Below are 22936 nucleotides of genomic sequence, written 5' to 3' on the forward strand. Positions count from 1 at the left end.
CAGAGCCCCCTCCACCACCACCCCCACAGCAATGCCTCTTTTCTGCTCTTTTTTGTCTTTTGCCAAACCCACAGTCAATATAAAATTACCCAGGCCACAGAGTGAGCGAGTGAGAGGGTTTGGGGGGAAAATCCACATTTTTAAAACATATGCATTTCCAGTTCCTCTTTTGTTCTGTTATTAAAAGCAGCATTTGCACCAATCACAGGGGATGCCTCCGCCCGCCGAGTCTCCGAGGCCCGCATAGCTCCACACGCTTCTACTATCTCTCACGCGAACCCATCGCTCAAACAGCAAACAACCTGACAGGACACATCCTGAGCAAATATCATAATGCGGCTCAAATCAGTTTGTTCACATATTTTTATTGCAGGAGGAGTAAACAGTCAGACCCAACACTCTTCATTTCAAAGCAAAAGTATCAGTTTGAATTTAGCTAATTGTAATATTTAGGTTGAACACTGTATGCAAAGTGCTACTAGATGAGAATGACAGTATTTCACATATTTACAACAATATATTTAACTTAACATTAGGAATTTGCACTATTAAAAATAGAAGACAGATTCAAATTAGTAAAATAAGGGTTGCTCTGACACTACAAAGTACTATTTGGTAAAAAGGAACATTTTCTGCCTTGTTGGCACATTCATCCTGCCACTGAATTCATGCTTTTACTTTTTTTTCCTTCAAATAAACCCTGCAAAAATGGTGGAGATGTGGGCACCTGTGCACGTCTATCCAGGCAGGATCTGTCCATCCTTGTTTGAAGAGGTGCTGGTGCATGTGTTTTCACAGTGAGATGGTTTCGCCAAGTTTTGTTTCAGTGCTAGCTTAAGACACATTCCTCCTCCCAATCCTCGATTATTACCGACTGAAACACGCTAGCAGGACAGGCTGGAGAAGATTTATCGCTTTTACGGCTTTTTATTTATCTGGATCAAGTCTGAAACATCAAGGAAAAGTGACAAGGAGGCGTCTGTTCCAGCAGTGAAGTTCACCGGGGCTGGGCTCCACATCTGCAGTCAAAGGCACAAGTACTGGAGCTAAAATTGGCTTGTTTTACTATTATTGTTTTAGCATGGCTTTATATGGACGCCAGATGTCATGATTAGCAGCTTTCTGTCCTGGTTCTTTTTAACCCGTAATTATCTTTTGATGTGAAATCCATTTTACACCATATGAGTCAACAGGCAGGGAAGACAAATGCTCCAAAACTTGTGCTTTTGTCTGATGTCAAGGAGCAAAAGATCAAGAGAGGCCTCTCGTTCCGAAGATGTGGTCAAATTCGGTGAGGATGAGCTCCACTGCCTGATTTTGGTAAACCATGTTCACTGCCATGTTGCCGTTATCCCGCTCTGGGCGCATCAGCGTCGGCCCGAACACAATGCCGATGTTCTGGGTGGTCATTCTGTTCGTTTCAGATTGCTCCAACACTCTGCGGGAAACGAGAGAGTGGACAGCGCAGGTTAATAACTCCTTAAATATTAAATTTTGCCGACAAAAAGGATTTGGAATCGCTTCGGCTTCTGAATTTTTAGAGACACGTGCTCAGTGATTCTAGGGATGTCATCCATTCCCACCACATTAGCTCAGACTGAAATATCCCAGCAACTAGTGGATGGACTTTACTGACTTTGGTGATCCCTGACATTTCCTTAAAACCAGCATGAGGTTGACATTTGTGGTTTTGAGTGAAAGGTCTCAACCACTGTTGGATGGAGTAGCACTGAAGTAGCTACACATGGCACAGCTCAGGATGGGCGTGAAACATTTTGGCTGGAGTCATGATCAGATTAAAGTTTAACTAATCATCAAGTGTTATCCTGCTAAATCCCTAAACTGAGAAAGTGGACGCGGCTATAGCAGCGTTAGCACTGCTCTTGTGCTCGTGTTGGCATACATCCATTAGCATTTACTTTCACAGAGTTGCAAGCACAACTGCAGACTCGTGTCAAGTTATAGAGCAAGCATAGAGACCACAACTAACCTTCCCCTAAAGGTTCATGTTTGTGGTCACGATGTGACATCTTTATAATTTTTACTTAACTCAAGATGTCAGCTACAAGAATCAACTTGTATATCCATCTGTCACATCTTGCTTTTGCATCTATTTTCACGTACATGCATCTGGGTTTTATAACGTGGATCTGTGCACAAAAGTGTTCTAAATCCGCTGCTTGCATCCACCTATGCTAGCGTATGTGTGTGTTACAGTGTGTGTGTGTGATTAGGGGGGGAACTAAGGAATGGTTAAAGCCACAGCATGAGGCATTCTTCTAAAAATGCCATTCCCACCAAGCCACAGAAGCAGCCAGCAATTGCTCAAAACTTCCACATTAAAAAGAGAGGAGGAAAAAAGGGAGAGAGGAGAGGGAAGAGGGAAAAAAAGAAGCGAGCGAGGAAGAGGGAGAAGAGAGAGAACGAGAGAGAGGTTCCAGTGGTGGCGGCGGTGGTGTTGGTATGCCTTCCAGCAGACGAACCACAAGGCTCCCATGGGACCTTCGAGGCAAGTAGGAGAGCGAGGGGGGGGAGGGAAGAGCGAGCAGGAAGAGGGAGAACAAGGAGAAAGGGATCAAAAGAGGAGGACATAAGGAGGAAGAGGAAAGGGAGAGTGAAAAGAGAGAAAAGAGGGACAAAGAGGAAGTCAGGAAAGGTGGGTAGCGTGCCAGGAAAAGAGGAGGCGAGGGACCTGATTAAGGAGCGAGATAATAAATGAGAAACAGAGAAAGGAATGACAGCGGAGAGAAAATGAGAGAAAGACACAGAGTTGACAAATTCATGGGGCCCACCACACCCTGGCACAAATATCGTCCTCAGAACACGAACACTCACCCCTGGAGTGGAAGGAAAAACCATAGGCGGTAAAAAACACACATTTTATGTACTGTAAAAGGAACTGGCTCGCAGAACATTGTACACCATTCATCTTCCTCCAGCCTTTTCATCTTCACAGGGACCCAAAGTTAACAACAGTGTGATCCCGGTTCAGCGCTGGCATACTTTGAGAGCTGTGGCCAAAGAATCCCCGACAGAAATTTCGGAGACCAACGAGGGAAGTGCCCCCTCTTGTGGTCAGGTTTTAAAAGAAAAGGAAGATATTTTCCTTTCCTACCAGGGCATCTGGTTCATTCATTTGTCCCTAAATGCCTCGAGGAAATACCCAACATTATGAACTCTACCCATTTAAGGGCACTGGAACCATTACAGGCAATAAAAACAGGCACAGACTAAAGAAAAAAACACGAAGACATCAGTAGAATAAACACTAGACGTGGGTTATTCTCACCGTTTGAGGTGGCGGCACATGAACTGTAGCGTGTCGTGGTTTGGAGGAGGCATGTTGAGCACCAGACACTTCAAGCGATCGATTTTGTCCATATAGTCTGACATTTCTGCAACACAGAGCAAGATATGCATCAGATCAGGCCAAGTGTCATCATGCATTTTATTAGCATTTTTAGACACATCCCCCAACTGATATCATATTACGAGCATCCGCTATCTAATCGGATACACTTTATCTGCAGATCAATCCATGTGCCCACAGTCTACAAAAAGTGTCCAATGCATCGATGACAAAATGCATTTTTAAAATATTTTCCTGATCTTTAATATGCTAATGTTCTACTAAGAGGAATTACTGTAAGATGCCAGATTGTCTGCCTGCCTGTCTTTAAGCATAAGTAGAAGATAATGAGATAAAGTGCCATATCATGTAAGCGCAGGAAATCTGAACATAAGTAAAGGAAACGCAACTCTCACTGTCAGCAAATTCTCACAAAAGATAACAAATAAAGTGAAACTAATAATAAGTGTTTGCTGGAGTCGATGCAAAAAACTATTTAAGAGTCATTCTGACACATCACTGGCCTTTTTTAATTGAATATTTGTGGCTTTTTAAGATTCACATTTTAAGGAGGGAAAAAAATGTAGTGCATGTGAAAGTAAATTGTAAAATTGTTGATCGTTTTACGGCGTCTGTGACAAGTTTCCAATTCAACTCAAACAGAGCTTCACAAAAATGCCTTTCAACACAGCTGTGTGAGAAAGTTTGAGGACGTAAAATGTAAAGATTTTTATTTATTTACACATACAGTGGGGCAAAAAAGTATTTAGTCAGCCACCGATTGTGCAAGTTCCCCCACCTAAAATGATGACAGAGGTCAGTAATTTGCACCAGAGGTACACTTCAACTGTGAGACACAGAATGTGAAAAAAAAAATCCATGAATCCACATGGTAGGATTTGTAAAGAATTTATTCGTAAATCAGGGTGGAAAATAAGTATTTGGTCAATAACAAAAATACAACTCAATACTTTGTAACATAACCTTTGTTGGCAATAACAGAGGTCAAACGTTTGCTATAGGTCTTTACCAGGTTTGCACACACAGTAGCTGGTATTTTGGCCCATTCCTCCATGCAGATCTTCTCGAGAGCAGTGATGTTTTGGGGCTGTCGCCGAGCAACACGGACTTTCAACTCCCGCCACAGATTTTCTATGGGGTTGAGGTCTGGAGACTGGCTAGGCCACTCCAGGACTTTCAAATGCTTCTTACGGAGCCACTCCTTTGTTGCCCGGGCGGTGTGTTTTGGATCATTGTCATGTTGGAAGACCCAGCCTCGTTTCATCTTCAAAGTTCTCACTGATGGAAGGAGGTTTTGGCTCAAAATCTCACGATACATGGCCCCATTCATTCTGTCCTTAACACGGATCAGTCGTCCTGTCCCCTTGGCAGAAAAACAGCCCCATAGCATGATGTTTCCACCCCCATGCTTCACAGTAGGTATGGTGTTCTTGGGATGCAACTCAGTATTCTTCTTCCTCCAAACACGACGAGTTGAGTTTATACCAAAAAGTTCTACTTTGGTTTCATCTGACCACATGACATTCTCCCAATCCTCTGCTGTATCATCCATGTGCTCTCTGGCAAACTTCAGACGGGCCTGGACATGCACTGGCTTCAGCAGCGGAACACGTCTGGCACTGCGGGATTTGATTCCCTGCCGTTGTAGTATGTTACTGATGGTGACCTTTGTTACTTTGGTCCCAGCTCTCTGCAGGTCATTCACCAGGTCCCCCCGTGTGGTTCTAGGATCTTTGCTCACCGTTCTCATGATCATTTTGACCCCACGGGATGAGATCTTGCGTGGAGCCCCAGATCGAGGGAGATTATCAGTGGTCTTGTATGTCTTCCATTTTCTGATGATTGCTCCCACAGTTGATTTTTTCACACCAAGCTGCTTGCCTATTGTAGATTCACTCTTCCCAGTCTGGTGCAGGTCTACAATACTTTTCCTGGTGTCCTTCGAAAGCTCTTTGGTCTTGGCCATGGCGGAGTTTGGAGTCTGACTGTTTGAGGCTGTGGACAGGTGTCTTTTATACAGATGATGAGTTCAAACAGGTGCCATTCATACAGGTAACGAGTGGGGGACAGAAAAGCTTCTTACAGAAGACGTTACAGGTCTGTGAGAGCCAGAGATTTTCCTTGTTTGAGGTGACCAAATACTTATTTTCCACCCTGATTTACGAATAAATTCTTTACAAATCCTACCATGTGGATTCATGGATTTTTTTTTCACATTCTGTCTCTCACAGTTGAAGTGTACCTCTGGTGCAAATTACTGACCTCTGTCATCATTTTAGGTGGGGGAACTTGCACAATCGGTGGCTGACTAAATACTTTTTTGCCCCACTGTATGTGTGTGTTTACGCAAATGCTGCATCAGTATAACGATATAACATTTTCTAAACATGGAAAGGGAGTCGAGTGAAGTGTGAAAACAAAGTGAAAACGATTTAAGATTCTAACCAAGCCTACGCTGGTTTTGACTCAGTAAGACCACAGTCGTGTTGTGTGTATTCAAAATACTACAACAGAGGAAAATAATATGTGAAATTAAAAAGTGGGCGTCCTGGTGGTCTAGACGTTTAAGAAGCTGACTGTGCAGCTGCATCGCCTGGACCATTATTACCAAGTAAAAGGCACGAAATGACAAATATCTTCCTGAGCCTAAATATATCTCACCTCAAACACGAAGCACATTAAAAATTGACTTCATGCGCACGAGGCAAAAGGTTATGAGAATCTATTTGAGTTATTTTCAAGATGGGGGTGGGCGATTCATTTTCCCAACGGAAACAGGGACTGTGGTGGAGGGCAGTCCCAGTTTTCCGGTCGTGTGGGAAAATTAACTTCACACTCCTAATCTAGAATATTTATACAGATTACAAAATAAACAGTCCGGGGCTGAAACTGGTTACTCACTGACTGTCTCCACAATGTCGGTGAAGAAGCCGTACGGCACGAGGGGCTCGGGAAGCTCGCGAAAGAAGAGTTTCAAAGCTCCCGTGATGACATGTATGTCCTCCCACTCGCTCTCGTCCAAATTCAACTTCTCCTCTGAGACAGAGAGGGAGAGGAGGAGGATGAGGAGAGATTCAGCCAGACGGGGTCAGGGGAAGTGAAGGAAAGGCGAGAGGGATACGACATACAGAGACAAAGAGTTTAAATTTAGAGTCACAATTGTCACAGGATTGGCTGACATAAGCAAAGTGTAAATTCACTTCAGCACTGAGGCGTAACATGAAGGCTTGTAGCTGCAGGAGGGAGATAGAGATGCTCTGTAAAAGTAACAAGCACAAACACACTGGCGCACAAGTACACACACACTTTAAAGGATAAAGCACACTTGTTTTTTAGACACAAGCCAGACTAATGCTTCTCATGTTGGATTATAAGAGGCACTGAAACGAATTTGAGGCTGATATTGATATACGGCAGTCAACAAATCTCTATTTTCTTATGATGTGAAACATCAGAGATGTTGCTGGGGGAGTAGAGCGCTTCACGAGCAGCTGATTCTCTGTTTCAGCCACTTGGTGGCAGCCACGGACTGTGTGAGAAGCCGCTGTACAACCTGCTGCACATTATTACATCAGAAAACTTGAAGCACAAAAGCCTAAGGGACACACATACATTAAGCAAATGGTAACACACACATCCACACAAAAAAGAGAAAAGTTTGCTGCCCGTCTGCGCCTCGGCTCGGCGCTTCAGTCTGTGGGTGAGTATTTTTGGGAGGTTCTGACTGAGGTGTTCACATTATGCAACACGTAATGCACAAAAACCAAGCAGGCTGAGTAAGATGTGAAAACGGCGGTTTGCCTTGTCTGCCCGAATGTACCTTGTACCAACTCCGCTGGGAACATGTAACGGCCATCGGTAGTCACCGCTCGCTCTGCAAAAACCAACAGTTACTCAGGCAGCTTTTCCCTGTGTCTGTTATCATAAGGATGTCGTGTAATGTGGGACAGTGACTGATTTCAAACATTATGTTACGCACTCTGAAACAAAACATCATGAGATAAATTTAGTCTTGATTTTAAGCGACTGAAACAGATCATTTCTGCTAAAAAGGAAAAAAAAAAAAAACAGGCCAACTTTGATCCTCTCCTAAATTTCTTCATATTTCCCCCCCTGTTATTACAGAACAGTTATCGTCAGTAGTTTCCCACCCTCCCCTGCATCCTTACCGTGGTTCACCAGAAAGCGCAGTTTCTGTATCACAGCCAGGTTTCCTGATACTCTGTAGATGCCGTCGGTCTCCAGACCTGCAACACACCAAACAAAGCATGCTAGACAAGGGGATCTCCACCGCTGCCTTAGATAATCAAAGTCAAAATGAAAGTATCACATGACCATGTTTTTTAAGATTCATGAGTGATAGAGATTGTGTCTTCAGTTGTGAGCCGGTCTGAGCTCACTTCATTGTTTTGCTGTTCTTGGCAGCCAAATCTTCTGCAAATCAATAATTCAGTATGCAGAGGTTATGCAGTTTGTTATGTTGCGTAAGTGGAGACGTAAGTAGAGCAGTTTTCAAAACCTTAAAAAAAAAGTCTGATCATGTGCTCATGCAAAAGCATAATCATGGATATGACCAGGCCTATGAATACATTTAAACTTCCTCTTCGCGTTTCACACCATGCTGCTCGATGAAGCAGTTACAAAGGAGTACTAATGCTCTAAGTTTCAGCTTTCCTCACACTGCTTTCAGTATTAGAAGCTGTAAAACAAGCCTGACATTTTAATCTTTCGGACATATTGATTATAAGTATCCTGCGCTGACGCTGCTATTGAGCATTTTTCTTTCTGTAAAACCATCACGTGAAATGGTTAACTGTAGCGTGACCTTTAAATAAGGCACACCGCTTCACAGTCACTCGCTAACACTTAATGTTTCATGTTGCTGGAACTGACTTCACTCAGTCACATGAAATCTAAATCTGCAGCTGGTTACTGGCTAAAGCTGGCCTGGTGAACGGGATACATTTCTAAGTTAGAAAAATATTTTTGTTATCCAGCAACTTATTTATTCAGATTAAACTATAATCCAAAACCACACATTGCTTTACAATCTGTTTTAAATATGAAGAATCAGTTAATTATGTAACCACTTAAAATAATCATCAACTGGTCCAAGCTTCTCAGATGTGAATAAATTGCTCATTATAATATCTTAGTCATCTCTGACATTCAAATGAATTCATACAGGCTTTGAAAAGTTGGTAAGACGAAGAAAAAGGTGGGTATTTTTCATCCTGCTTTAACTAGTAGTATGGCAACCTGTATACCTAACACTTGGGAAAAGATCAGATGCTCTTAATTTCATTATTATATATGATATGTGCAGAAATTATCAGTAAAGTTTGGCTTACTTTGTCCTAAAGTTTGTTCCATACCCTTAAACATAGTTAAAAGTCTTGATCTGAAAGTATTGCTCCCAAGACATCTTTATTTATTCATCACAAACTGGTTTTTAAAGCCCTAAAACACACACATTTTCTCCCGTGTCTTAAATATTTATCGCTGCATTGTTTCTTAACAGCCTCTAAACAACTCAATTTTCTCTCATTTAGATCTTTTTCAGGCTGCCAAGCTGTCAAGATCTCTTCTGCGAATCTGAACATTTCGTGTCTGCTTTCTGTCGGGCAATCAGTGACTTTGTGTTTGGTGAGCTCTGCCAAAGAACTGTGAGGACCGTGAGCTCAGAGTTGCTGTCAAACTGCACTCAAAACAGGGCTGAGGGTGATTTCTCATGTGTTCACTTTGAGTTGGGAATCAAATTAGCAGGAGGTGTGTTTGCAGCGACTGTACCTCTCCTTTCCACAGCTTCAGTACAAAGTCTGACGAAGCGAGGGACGGTGCTTCTCTCCCTCTCACAGAGCATCTCCAGACTGCATCCAAACACCTGATCTGAGGGCCGATGACAGGTGGACACAAACATGCTTTTTATGTCTGTTTAGACGTGTTTCTCAGATGATTGCATGCACATTTTTTTTTTTCAACCAAGACATGATGTAAGAGCTCCAAGTTAATTTACTGATAAGTTTTCTGTTCACTCTGGGAGAAAACCTTCATGTTTGACTCCGTTCCCACCAGAAAAGTTAACTCAGACTGGATGATGCAATGCAACTCATGCCCTGTGCTGTATACTTGTATACTATCGTTGGACTATAGATAAATGCTGAGACTTCCTGGCTGCCTATCTCTGATGGAATTCAGTTAAAAGGCAACAGTTTCTGCTGTAAGAGCACAGCCGTGTAATATTAATAACTAAGCCAAAGAGAACATGTACTTTGTGATTCACCCTGTATACTGCTGAATAAAGGATACTTGCATTTAAATGGTCTGCGACTTCAAAAAGAAATCTCACCTTTAATGAGCCCTTTCTCCTGCAGGGCCTGTAGAGGAGGTCTCTTTAGGATCAGCTTCTTCAGCCGCGTCTTCACTCTTTTCCTCTCTGTGTTTTCCAGGTTGGACGTCGAGCGAGGGACTGCAGAAGGAGGGAAGCGGGAGGAGGAGGAAGGGAAAGAAAAGGAAGAGGAGGAGGTCAGTGTGGGGCATTCGGCTGTGGGGCAGGAAAGCAGATGAGAGGGGATGGTGGTGAGAATGAAAAGCGGGAGGGCGGGCCGACGGCGGAGGTGGGAGAGGACGGACGAGGGGATTATCTGCCAGGGAGGATGGGTGAAAATGTAAGTGGGCTGGATAGAGGAGAGGATGGAAGACAGGATGGAGGGATGCAAGAAGCCTGTGTGGAAGTTTAGAAAAAACAGTGATGATGATGATGATGATGGAGAGAAAGGATGTGATTAAAGTGGAGTGGGGGGCAGGGAGGGCTTTTAGATGGTGGCATCAGGGAAAGAAGCGAGGCATCAGGTGAGGATGGCTTACGAGATGGTCGCCTGTCGTCCTCGTCACCGCTTTGGTCCAGCATCTCCACGCTGCCCGCCCTCCTCAGAGAGTACAGAAGGACGTTGTCTAACGGATTCTCACGGTCCTGAAAAGCAGCCAGAGGGAGCAGTGTGTTAATGACATTACAGAGATGCATGTGCAATGTTCCCTCTAAGCTGGGCGCAGGCGCAATTGCGCACTGCTGGCACGGTCTCTGCGCACAGAAAAAAAAATCTAACCTGAATTGAAATTAAAATTAAAATTTCAACAATTCTGTTTTGCAGTGTGAGTCAGTCAGTGACTGGCTGCTCCCGTATGGGATTAGAACGATGCCACCTTATCCCATAGTCCAGCCAATGATGCGATTCACATTCGTATATACGCAGCTAATCAACGTCGTTGACAGGCTATGACAGCGTCCTTGTGTGCCGACACCGGTGTTTTAGCTGGCAAAGCGGCGTGGCTGATGTGGAGTGAAGCCACGTTAATGACAACGTGTACAACCATTGGAGATGTGAGCAGGACAGACGGAACAACTGACGGGAAAAGTGTGGACTTTATACCAGTTTTTAAATTGTGTTGATCGGCCACGTAAAACCAGAGTTATGATAAAAATATTTGCAATGTTTGGTTTTCTTCCTGAATACTGTCGTTGTTTATATTTACTGCGGGAAGAAACGGTAAAAACTGCGTTTTATAAGGAAAGCGCTCTCCACCTGTGAGCAAAGACGAAACCAAAACACCCCCACCCTTTCCTACTGGTGGAAAAATGTACCATGTCGACCAATCAAAAAATGATATGGCAACATAGCATTTAGTTTTTTAGGAAGGGGGAAGTTTTAGAAGTGACGGCGGTGTTTTGAGATGTGAGAGATTTGTGACGTTTTACGCAAATATTGTGTAGTTAGTGTGAGTGTAGTCAATAGTTTTGTTGTGTGTCAGAACAATGAGGCGACTGCTGAATGTCACAGGTGTTACAGCAGTGATACATCTGCTGTTGTCAGGCCTGCAGGTATCAGGCTGTTGTTCTCCTTTATCTCATAGTGGACAAATTATTTTTTGGAGCGGCACAAATGATTTGTGTGGCATCAGATTTGATGCAGAGCAGCTGATTGTTCTGTAAATAGTTTGAAATGTTTATTTAAAAAACCGCACTTGGCTGCATTTTTAGGTAAACAGCTGCAAAAAACTTTGTTTGCAAAACTCAGTAACTTTTTTTGAAGAAGTAACTGTATAATTAATTGCCCAACATTCATTATTATATACTGTATTTTGCAGACAGAGAGTTACAGGATTCTCTCCCAGACCACAGACTCATAATACAAGTCAGCGCTTTATAAAAATAAAATAAAATAAAATAAAATAAAAGAAGAAAGTTGTGTTTTCAAAATTGGAGTTCAAGTGATTTTTACTTCCAATAGTGTTAACATACTACACAGGTCATGAACAAGATTGCTTTTTAATTTTCATTGTAAGTGGGCTAAAGCAGTTAATTAAAAGTAGTCTAACATAAATGTAAATGCTGTAATTTGATTACTTTAATAAACCATGTAACTTGGATGGATTCGATGCTGGCGTGACCACAGTGCACACGTCTGCTGTTGCTCACAGTGGTCCAAGGGACCACTTGGAGTTTGTGTGTTCGCTCAGACACATGAAAACATTGCACATAGGTGTATTAGCCCACTTAAGTAGGTTTTAGAAAGCTCACGGAAAAATATTTACGCACCGACAAATATAGAACAGATGATTTTACTAAACGCAGAATGGAAAGTCAGTCATTGTTCAAAGGAAACAACTATGTTAGGACACATGAATCATTAAAAAAAAAAACATTTTTTGCAGAACTTCCCGCAGTGAAGCTTTTCTACAAGACAAAGATTATTTTTAAGTGCTTTACGTAAGTCATAAAAGACCAACATTTAGAAATGGAACAGAAGTATTTAACCTCTTCAGGCATGACTTCTTTCTTGGGATACATTTTCAGTTTCTCCTATTTAAAAGTTTAAAAACTAACCATCATCTTTGAACAACAGGGTTTTTTTCCTTTAAAAACCTTGATGTCCTCATATGAGACAGAGGGTTTATTAAACAGCATAACACAAAACAACACCATTGTTTAATAAAGTAAAAAACACAGGAGGTTATTTAAAATCTTTTACAGAGTTTTACAGGTAAAATTTTCCAAATGCATGAGCAAAGTGAGCAACAGCATGCATATTGTAGCTAAAGGCAAACGACAGACATACTGACAGTAATATTTAAACCCACAGGGTTGTGTTGTCCAGCTGTGTGTGTCTGTGAGTGAATGTGTGTTTCTCACCAGCCTGTCGATGACATTCTGGATGGTGCTGTACCACTCTCTGATCAGCGAGTCCGTCTCTGACTGCAGAAGAAACTCGTTGCCTGTCACAGTCCTCAACTAACAAAACAAAACAAAACATTTGACCCATGTTAACTCCAGACGCACTGTCCCACTCTCCACTGGCTTTCCCACTCATCTGTGTGAATCCACTTTAACAAAAGTTGACATGTAAGTTAATTATTTGGACGTGTTGTAGTAGCTTGACCGTAATGTTATAATTAGCTCATCAGTTTATCAGATTTCTCTTTAAAAATATTTTTACTGCTTCCTCTTCGTCAGAATGGGTCACCGAGCTGGCGAAAGAAAGCTTCCCATTCTCGCTTCCCTCACTGCTGACAGAATAGCCCCAGTGTATATTCCCAGTGTATCAGCGCAAAGGAACATTTTGCTAAGGAAACTGACGTGTTTCGTTTCCAGGATCACAGAAATAAAAAAATTCTTGAGAAAGATTTTAAGAGGATGAAACCACAGGTCTGTCAAAGTTTCTTGCAGGTTTTGCAATCTTTATTTCACTTTTTGGGGGTTTTGTTTCTTACCTTGAAGACGTTCTTCTTGCTGGACAGCTCGTTGGCCCAGTGCAGTTTTGCTCCTCTTAAATCCACACTGCTCTCAGGACGACTGTTTCCCGGTTTCTGCGTATAAGAAACACATTTTTCTTTTACTCTCATGACTCAGTTGCCTGAATTGACCACTTTTTGTTTCTAAAAATTGGATTTTGTTGTGCAGCCTGTATTGCCCAACCTTCACATATAACACCTGTAACTGGTCTGCATGACCTCTTTAACTTTAACAGCACAGTGAACAAAAATATTAAAAACTGCTCTTTAACACAGGAGGCTACAACTACCAATGACTGTTAGAAAGAGCAGGCTTTTACAAGAATGGGATGAACATAAGAAAAACCAAAACATGATGGCAACTGTGGAGGCTTAAAAATCCTGGCATCTAAAGAAAACAGAAAAAATATTCATAAGTGTTGGATAACTGGGAAAAATCAATAGTAGGAGTGCTCCTGGTGTTCCCTAAACCACCGGTGCTTGTAGAAAGGAATAATGGTAAAAAGAACGAATGAATCACCAAACAATGCCATGAACAAATCCACATCCAGGCACTCAAGCCAGGTTTAGACAAGCAATAAAAGGCCTTCTTTTTGGTGGGCTAGGGACATAAAAAAAAATATACCAAGGCATCAAAAAATTTGGCCTCTATAATATCTTGTTCATCTAGTTATACAAGCTTTTTAACCCCCAGGAATACAACATATGCGTTCTTATGAAACAATAACTAATAATAGTATTCATTTTCTAAAATACTTAATTAAAGAGTCTGTCTGTGCTCTTACCCAACTAGAAGGTGTCTGTGATTTGGGGTCCTTGAAGAAAACCAAACTGTTCCCCACTAACACCACCCAGGAAGGGCTCCAATTTTTCCTGCAACCCAACAAGAATGCATGTACTCATAAGCTGGGATTCACTTAGCAAAATCATACTTGCTGAATTAATCAAAAAAAATGATTTTTTCATCTTCTCTAAGAGCCGCCTCACCTCAGTTTTCGGCCACCTTCTGCAATTTTTGTCTTGTTCAGCAGGCCCGCTTTCTCCAGCTCCTAGAAACACATTAAAAGGGTTTAAAAGCACATTAACATCTGCAGTATTCAGAGATATTTACAGTGTCACGTTGGCAGCATTGCTCAGAAAAAGCAGGAGTGGAGTAAATAAAAAAAAGAGCACAAAGAAGTGTGTGAGGGCAAGTTGAATTTTAACATTACAGCACCACAGCAGGATTTTCCTCTGTGTAATATTACAGCATCCTTTGCAAACGCATTAAACTTGGCTGTTGCATCATTCAAGAAATAGGAGGAGGGGAAATGCTTTAAAATCTCCCACTGCGGTATGGCCCCGTTTAAGGTAAAAGAACAAATTTACTGGTATTGATGAACTTACGGCTCATAAGTGTTGAATATGGTATGCGTATAAAAGCAGTGATGACCTACAAACCTAAACTTCTTCTGCAAATGAACTGTGGTAGAAAAAAAATAATACTCAAAAATTAGAATTGCTCTGTTTTATGAGAAAAATGTTAGTAAACCAAGAGAACACCTGCAAATAAGAGCACATGCACCTGATGTGTACAGGGTGCAACCCACCCCTCACACTATGATGGCTGGGATAACCTCCAGCTACCTCACATGCAGTAAAAGAAAAGGTTGATTGTCATTAAGGCAAACAAAGGAATGCGTTATGGAGAACCACTTTTTAAAAAATCAACCTTAGAAAATAAGCATTGCAGTTTTACACTTTAGGAAGAATTATTTGGCTGACAGCGCTGGATTTCTTAGAGCCTCGTTGTCCTGTGAAAGCCAAAACTTCAGCGCTTGCTGCGCTGAGAGAAGCAACTAGTAGCACGTTCTCCAAGTCCTTAAAAAAATATAAATATATATATGGAAATATGCTTTCACTTCAGCTTTAAATTAACAGGTGGAGTTTTCTCACCGGTGTGCAGCCATCACTGTCCGGCGAGCTCGCAGGAGACGGAGGCTCCACAACGATGTTGGTCACATTGCGGGAGTAATCTCTGCACTGCTGGACCAGCTGAAAAACAGGAAGCAGTGGTCATCTGCTCAGCTGTCCGTTTGTGTATGTGCATATGTTTTGTGCGATAACTATTTGTTGACGGGTATCTCCGTTTCCTCTTTCTCTCTGTCAAAACACTTTATGAGCTTGTGTGGAGCGTGTGCTCGGGAGGCGAATACCTTGTTGTCGGGCAGGATCATGGACTGGGAGTGGTTGAGTTGCTGCTTGACATCATGCAGGGGTGCAGAATCATCGCACTGGGTTCTGGTGTCACTAAATGCCATCGTGCTCAGGGTGTCAGAGGAGGCGGCACGCTGCATGCTCTTCAAGGTCAAATGTTCAGGAGAGTTGTGAAAGGGTGGAACATACAACCAAAGGAAAGAGCAATTTGCTGAACTATTTTTTTTTTTTTTTCACATCTGTAAATGGTGTACTTAAAGCCTCTGAGAGCTGATATACTTGTGTAGTTCTGAATAACTGAATGTGCAACCACAGTACAACAGTACAAAGGCCCTGAAGGGCTTTTCAAAGGTCAACTATGACTCTTTATTAATGCTTAGTAGTTTAAATAAAACAGAAAAACATCAGCCACACAAAGCCTGGAGTCGCAATCAGTCAGCCTGCTTCATCACACTTCTGATCTTCACTGTTCATAGGTGCTATGATAAAGATATCTCTTTATTGGGTCTTCACCTTTAAAGTTTAACCATACTGACACTGAAAGTAGTAATTCAAGTCAGCTGCAGTGGGCTTGTTTTATGGGGGGCTTTTTCGCTTTTATTTGAAGCACAGTGAAGAACAGACAGAAATGCAGGGAGAGAAACAAAGAGTTTGGACAGACATGCAGCAACGGGTGTCAGGTTAGGGTCACACGGCTGCATTTAACCCATTCAACCTGTGAGCTGGGCTGGCACCCACAGTGGCCTTGTTGACAAATATATTTTGTCAAGATAACGATTCTGATCTTTGCACTTTTCTCTGACAGAGATGCATAAAAGTCTATAAAAAGATGTAAAATAGATATTTTATTGCCATCATTTGTCCATTTGCATATCCTTCACCTCACTCTGCAGCAGCAAATTATACGGATGTATCCCAGCATCAGCTCTCTGAGAGGTTTAGCCTTTGACTCTCAGTTCTCTCTGTTGTGTTAGGTTGAGGTCAGAATTTAATTGTATATAGTTTAATCAACTGAGGAAGAACAACGTAGCAGTAGCTCTACTTGCACAACAGTGTCACATACACATTTCTATATTTACACAGCACTCCAACACAATGAGCATCCACACTGAACTTTTTACACAGATGGGGACAAATGAGTTTGCCAGAGACACAATGAGGCACAATACGTGCCTCTGCACTTAACAGACAAACTGCTGAGGCTTACAATCCCTTGTGTGTACAAAAACAACGGATGCACAAATTCACACTACTTTAACTTTTCATGCAGCAAAAGCCACAATTGAGTTTACTTCCCAATCCATGTAACCTAGTTCCAACAATCAGACTAAATATCCCTCCTAATGTTTGCCATCTCCTCATGTGGAGGATTAGCACTAAGAGCCAAATCTGCTTCTTTGCTAAGAGTAGGCCTTTAAAAGGGCTTTAAACCAAGTGCACCCACACCCCACTGTGATGCAACATGTTGCAGTAAGACCTGCTTGGGTAACAGCTTTTCTTTTTACACCAAGAATTGCTATTTCACCACCTTAATATGCATAAATGCTGATCTCTGAGAATCTAAAGAGCATAGCTGGCAATAACTTTAATATATTCTACAGTAATACAGCTCAGATGCACTTTTTGCAAATCTAATGACTTGAGTTCATTGATTTTCATGAGGAAAACACCCTCCACCAAAAGCCCTTAAAACGCTGACAAAATGCTCAGGAATATGTTAACAGTCGGGCCTGCAAAGGAAAAGCACAAGGCAAGGAAGGGCTGTCATCTAAAGGTTTCTTCTAAAGACGAAGAGTCAGGCCAAGCAGATGCTGTATGCACGCAAACCATGAAGCAGGATTTTATCTCACAAAGTGACAAAGTCGAGATGGGAGACAAAGTCACCAAAAGTTCTATGATGTCCCATTTTGTTAACCAAATGCATCCTGTTGTGCAGGGAGAGTATGTAAAGCAAGTAAAGGGCGCTTTAGTCTTTGACTTGTTTTATAATGTGAAAGTCAAGGTGAAATGCATTAGATACCCTCTGGTGAGCGCAGCAGGTAGAGAGAAGTTTTACCTGGTTCATCTGCCAGCCATTGTCAGCATTCCTCTGGTGGCTCCCAAAGAGGAAATCAGGTGACAGCTAACGAGAAACACAAGGAGAGAAAGGAGCGAGATAGAGGGAGGCAAGAAGACAAAGGCGGATTAGTATAGTTACCATATGTATACATATATATTTAATTTCAAATAAAATAACAGCCCATTTTATTTTCTGCAGAGAATGATCAAATTAAGAATCAATAACAAAAATGTAAAAACTGAGAAAACTGTACTTGTCACTATTGAAGAGAGGCAACCAGCAGTTTGGGCAAATATCACACCCATGTTAAAAAACAGGATACCGATACGATCGTTCAGTTAACTGTACAAATGAACCCAGGGCAACACTCATCTAACCGCACTCAAACTATTTTCCTCTGCCCTGCTCACATCCTGCCAGATAAAACACATAAATGCTTTTTTACTATCGCTGCTCAGACGTATTTACAGGCACACGTGTCCCTGTTCATTTTACGTTAATAAGAGGCAGATATTACTCAGTAAGAGTTACACGTTAATCGTGTAGCACTCATTTAACTCAGACACAAAGGCTCCTAGATACTGAACGGGGTTCACACCGACCCAAAAAAACACAGTCAAATGTGCTTTTTGTGAGTATAACAAAATCAGAACCATCACCTCTCATTAGGATAATATGAGTAAGTGATATCGCCACAATCGACAATTGGGTAACTTCACATGAGCTGCCAAAGCTCCAACAGTAGAATGTAGAACACACAGAAAAGTAACTCACAGCGTAGGTGCTCATTCTGACTGGATGACTGTATCCAGCTGTACCGTCCGGGCCAGCTCGTGTTTCTGTGTCTTATCTGTCGAGTTAAAGCTCTCAGCGTTCTGTCCTTTCATACCGTGACGCTCTTTCGCCTGAGTGTAAAAATGTGAAAACCATTCATCTGTCCCTTGTGCCTCAGCTCATGACTACTTCCCCATTCTAGAGGGAAGCTAGCTTTATCAGGCGATACAGACAGCCTCGTTTATAACAGCTCAGACAGGAAGGTGTGTTCTCAGCTCAATATTCATACCAGGACTTTGCTAACTTTGACACAAATACAGCTGCCCAACAGTTTTTGTTTGCAAGATCAGAGTGTGGCTTTTTCAGCAAGAAGCAACAACCATGTGTAACAACTCTCCATTATATATGAAAAAGTACAAAGAGTAAAAAAGTTCACAGTTCTGTGGTTTCTTGCTAGTTCTGCATATTTGGACTTATAGCTTTATAGTATGAGTCTGACAGTTGTTTAAACATTTTACAAAGTAATAAGAAATTAAAAACAGTAAGTGGAACTGTTGAAAGTGATACGTGATGTGCCTCAAGCCAAACAGACACAGTATGCAACACTATAATTACAAAAAACAGTTTCTCGCATCACGACTCATGGCATTACAAACGCAACCAGAAGCAAACAAACGAACACTGAGACGTAGCTGGACATCCACCACCCTAAATGTTTAATTAATGTTCAATAATGTTCAGTAATCTGTACTACATTTACAAGACCACATCTGACATCTGTGACATGACAGATAGTGCTGTTGAGGAGATGTTTGAGGTCTGCCTTCTGAAAACTTTGGTAACTGCTAGTTTTTATCAATAGTAATTCATCACATTTCATAAAATGTTTTGTGCAACCTGCGAAGACACAGCAAAAGAGTGTATCTGCAAAATGAAGCAGTGAAACGACCATCATCACCCTGAAACATCACCCTGGGATTTTCAAAATTCCCAGGGTGATGTCATCAAATTAACTATTTCATCTGACTCAGAGAATTCACATGAAACAACGCAGAAGCAAATCCCTACAAGCAAGACTCAGAAAATCGTCATGTGTATAATTATCTTCATCATTTACAGATTTTTGTCAAGGTAGTTAGAAAGTACTAGGGGAAAAAAAGAAAAAATACACGTAATGCTTCTGTCTTTAACAGATGAGCTGTGTTAAAAAGGCTTTTAAAAATTAAAAGACTAGACTTTTAGAATGATCTGGGCCAACAAATAATATGGGCCACTTGGCTTTTAACACCTGGGTCATAAACCTGTGCGGCATGCAGTATGCATTGACACGTGTCACGGGTGCAGTTCCTGTTGGGTTGTATATGTACCCCAGAATAAAATGTGACACATATAGGTCAACAGTATGCATCTCAAACTGACTTGAAGGGGGGGGGGGATCACTGCTTTGATCATGTGGGTATTTTTTTGATGAGCAACATTAAATTTGAAACACTGACGCAACAGTGAGGCAACGCAACCTTTAGATGCAAAATGCTTATCTCTAATAATCTGCATCAGGCTGCTTGCCTTGCTTCACCACGTAGATGTCGTCACAGATCCAGGGAACATGTCAATTTCAGACACTGACATCTGTTGCCTAAACTGAAAAAAAACCTTTGCTATAGACAACAAAGTTACTTCCTCATTTGAACAGTATAAATCCTCCTTGTGTGTAACATGAAGATGAAATGAATGATGCCCTGAAAGTTTTTACTCTGACGACATCTGTGAGTTCAGGAGGTGGTTTGAGGCAGATGGTAAGTTTCACTGAGTGGTTTAAATTTAGTCCTGTTTTGTAATGTTTTGGGTTGAAAACGCTTTTCTGTCTGTCTCCGTGCGGCCCTAATAGCATGTGCTCATTTGCGGCACATCAAGAGGCGTTAGCTTGTCATTGCCTTCAGAGTTGAGCCCAATGAAACACATCATTTGAGAGAAAGGGTGTGAGAGGGCATGTAATAAATAGTTAGACAGCTAACTAGATAGCCAGATATCTAGATAGACGGACAGATTTGGTCAGTAACAATGAAACAACAAGAAAGATATAATCTCCTTTTTATGACCTTGGGGGCTGCCTATGGCTGCATGTCTGCCTGCTTTAATCTGGAGCACGATGCTGATCTTGTGCATTCTGGTTGACGCATAATATATCCATGTGAGAGAGGTGAGAGCGGTGTGTATGATATACAATCCACATTCTCCGTGATTCTGCTTTTAAAAAACTAAAATTAATAAAATAATACATGATTTAAATTTGGCTGACTGTCCCTGGATAGATGTCTCACTGTGCACCTCACATTCCAGCTCTCCCTCTATTTTTGGATTTCTTCCTGGAAGTTGCTCATTTGCGATGCTCAGTGGATCACATCCACAGTATTAAAACAGCAAAGCTTTAAGTTGGATTTCCTTTTTGAAGTTTGAGACCCACTTTCTGGTCAGTAGGGCAGACCGTGGTTCCATCCATTTTCATCCACTCAAACAATTCAGATTTGCAGGGTTGCTGGAGCCTGTCCCTGCTGACACAGGCCGAGAGGCAGGGTACGTGCTGGACAGGCCACTGGTCGATTGCACATATACACCTGCATGTTTAAATAAGGGCATGCAAATTCCAAAGTTGAGGTCCATGGTCAAATCCAAAATGTACATGTGCAACTGATGAGAAATTGATTTCCAGGAAGCTTTCTAAAAATAGCAGGAGCCGAGTAACTGGGAACAAGCCGGAGATGTGCAAAACATGAAGGCATAATTGGCTAAACTTAAATCAACCCCTTCTGCTACCATAACAGGCTGTACTCCTGTCAGCTAAGAACAAGAAACTAAAACTGAGTTTGTGTAAACTCAACAATTTACATGAGCTCAGCAAATCTGGACAGTAGAGAATTGGAAAAGATTGCCTGGTGTGATGAGGCTTAATTTCTGTTGTGATATTCAGATAGTAAGGTCAGAATGTAGTATAAATATCAGCAGTGACTCATCCAGCCTTGGATCAATGATTCAGACTGGTGTCGGTGGTTGTGTAACGGGGTGGGGAATATTTTCTTAGCACACTTTTAACCCTGAAGTACCAACTGAGCACCGTTTATTGTTGTTGACCATGCCCAATGATTTATTTATTTTCTTCATTGCTCAGCATCTCAACTCACAAACCTACTCTAGGATTACAAGCAGCATCAAAGTTGTGTCACTATAAATTAAGCTAATAGGTTTTAAATGAAATGGCTTCAATATACTTGGATGTTACTGCCTCCCCAGAAGGACAGTATACTTACCCTGTGCGTTGTTCCATTTCCTGCTGCAGTAAGGGATAGTGACAGATGGCTGGTGTCCCTGGGTAACGTCTGAGGTTGTCCTGGACCGGCCTACCAAAGGGGCAAAAAAGTATATGATATGAAACAGGAAGGGCCTTTCTTAAACTACCTATTATGAATATTAAAAGATTGGCCTCCAATGTTATTATAAATACCCATTCACAGTTTTAAATAATGATAATAAAATGTAATAAAGTTGGGACCTTTTGTCAGACTGCTCTCTACGGCAAGTAGCAAATGGTATTTTCTCATTTTTATTTATTTATTTATTTATCTTTTGCTATATTTTGAAAAATAAACGTGCTGAGGATAAGATTTCACAACTGAAACTACTTAATGTAAAAATTAAACTGACAGCAAATGCTGTTTCATGCAAAGTGAAATGCTTGACTGGTTAAAGGGAAAAAACAAAGGACATTTCCAGGAAATAAGCCAATAAACAGCTGAGCAAATAATCCTCATAAACATTCTTTTTAATTTACTGCACAAAGTGAACAAACAAAAAGGTGTGTGGACTTTGTTACATTTAGACAGAGTCAGGTTCACAGTGTCATTTGGCTTCTTCTTGTTTTCTCGTGTACATTATTCCAAGCTAACCAGTTAGTTGCTGCGGCTTAATATTAAACGTGCAATTCCTCATTTCACTTTCAGAAAAAACTGCATAGTTCTGGAAAGCGTTTCTGGCACAGTTTCAGTATGAAACACACGTTTACCTGTGGAGACTCTGCATGTACTAAACAGTTTTTCACTTATAGTATTTCTACAAGAAGAGACAAGTAAACATGAATGTAACCAAAATTTTCTGCAGAGCTTGTCATGTTGAAGTTAAAGAAGTTAAAGGCAGAGTTCAACAGCACAAAGAGAGCTGCTTATTTAGTTGATTAAAGTCCAAAAACTAAAATCTGAAACAGAGGCAAGAAGACCCCAAAATGTTACAAAATCAAGGTAAATCAGGAATCAGAGAATTAACGAGAAGGAAAAAGAAACAGGTGAGTCTGATCGAGGATAATGAGACGGGAAGTAAAACGAAAAGCAAATCACAAGACATAAGTTGTGCTTTCCAAGAAGTACGTTTTATTTTGGTGACAAAATAAAACAGGAAGTAGCTGAACACTTATTTGAGACACTAAGGGCTTTGTACTGTATACCCACGCAACGTGCGTATCATAAATGAATGTAGATGAGTGATGTGTTACCAGCAGGGAAACAACCAATGGTGGGCATGCTGGGGTCATGCCACAGGGAAACACTAGCAAACAAGCAATGGAACTCACAGAATCCTAACCAAGGTACTGAGCAAGAAAATCAAATGTAACAATAAACCTATGAACCTATGTAAAATTATAATTAAAAAAAAAAAGAAACGAAAAACCCTCAAAATACCCAGCACAATGCCACTGCTTC

General features: G+C 41.4%; 1 protein-coding gene across 5 annotated transcripts in view; it reads right to left on the reverse strand.

The window, feature by feature from the left end:
- Nucleotides 1-349: 349 nt before the first annotated feature.
- arhgap9 (Rho GTPase activating protein 9) overlaps nt 350-22936 on the reverse strand; it is a 45534-nt gene continuing 22947 nt past the window's right edge. For 4 of the 5 annotated variants that reach the window (XM_085275177.1, XM_085275174.1, XM_085275176.1 and 1 more), the window contains exons 6-21: nt 21494-21583; nt 17412-17477; nt 15355-15498; nt 15095-15193; nt 14147-14208; nt 13945-14032; nt 13139-13234; nt 12561-12659; nt 10238-10343; nt 9720-9839; nt 9161-9259; nt 7540-7617; nt 7191-7244; nt 6272-6406; nt 3290-3395; nt 350-1438 (exon numbers count right to left, since the gene is read on the reverse strand). In XM_085275177.1, coding sequence (XP_085131303.1) covers nt 1252-1438; nt 3290-3395; nt 6272-6406; nt 7191-7244; nt 7540-7617; nt 9161-9259; nt 9720-9839; nt 10238-10343; nt 12561-12659; nt 13139-13234; nt 13945-14032; nt 14147-14208; nt 15095-15193; nt 15355-15498; nt 17412-17477; nt 21494-21583 — 1629 coding nt within the window. In that variant the 3' untranslated portion in view covers nt 350-1251. The remainder of the gene's footprint in view (nt 1439-3289; nt 3396-6271; nt 6407-7190; nt 7245-7539; nt 7618-9160; nt 9260-9719; nt 9840-10237; nt 10344-12560; nt 12660-13138; nt 13235-13944; nt 14033-14146; nt 14209-15094; nt 15194-15354; nt 15499-17411; nt 17478-21493; nt 21584-22936) is intronic. The other variant, XM_085275178.1, reaches the window with a different exon arrangement.

The sequence above is a fragment of the Mchenga conophoros genome, linkage group LG5, assembly GCF_057382185.1.
Source record: "Mchenga conophoros isolate Kocher_MC1m ecotype Shallow Benthic linkage group LG5, M_conophoros_male_GT1.1, whole genome shotgun sequence".
NCBI classification, from domain to species: Eukaryota; Metazoa; Chordata; class Actinopteri; order Cichliformes; family Cichlidae; genus Mchenga; species Mchenga conophoros.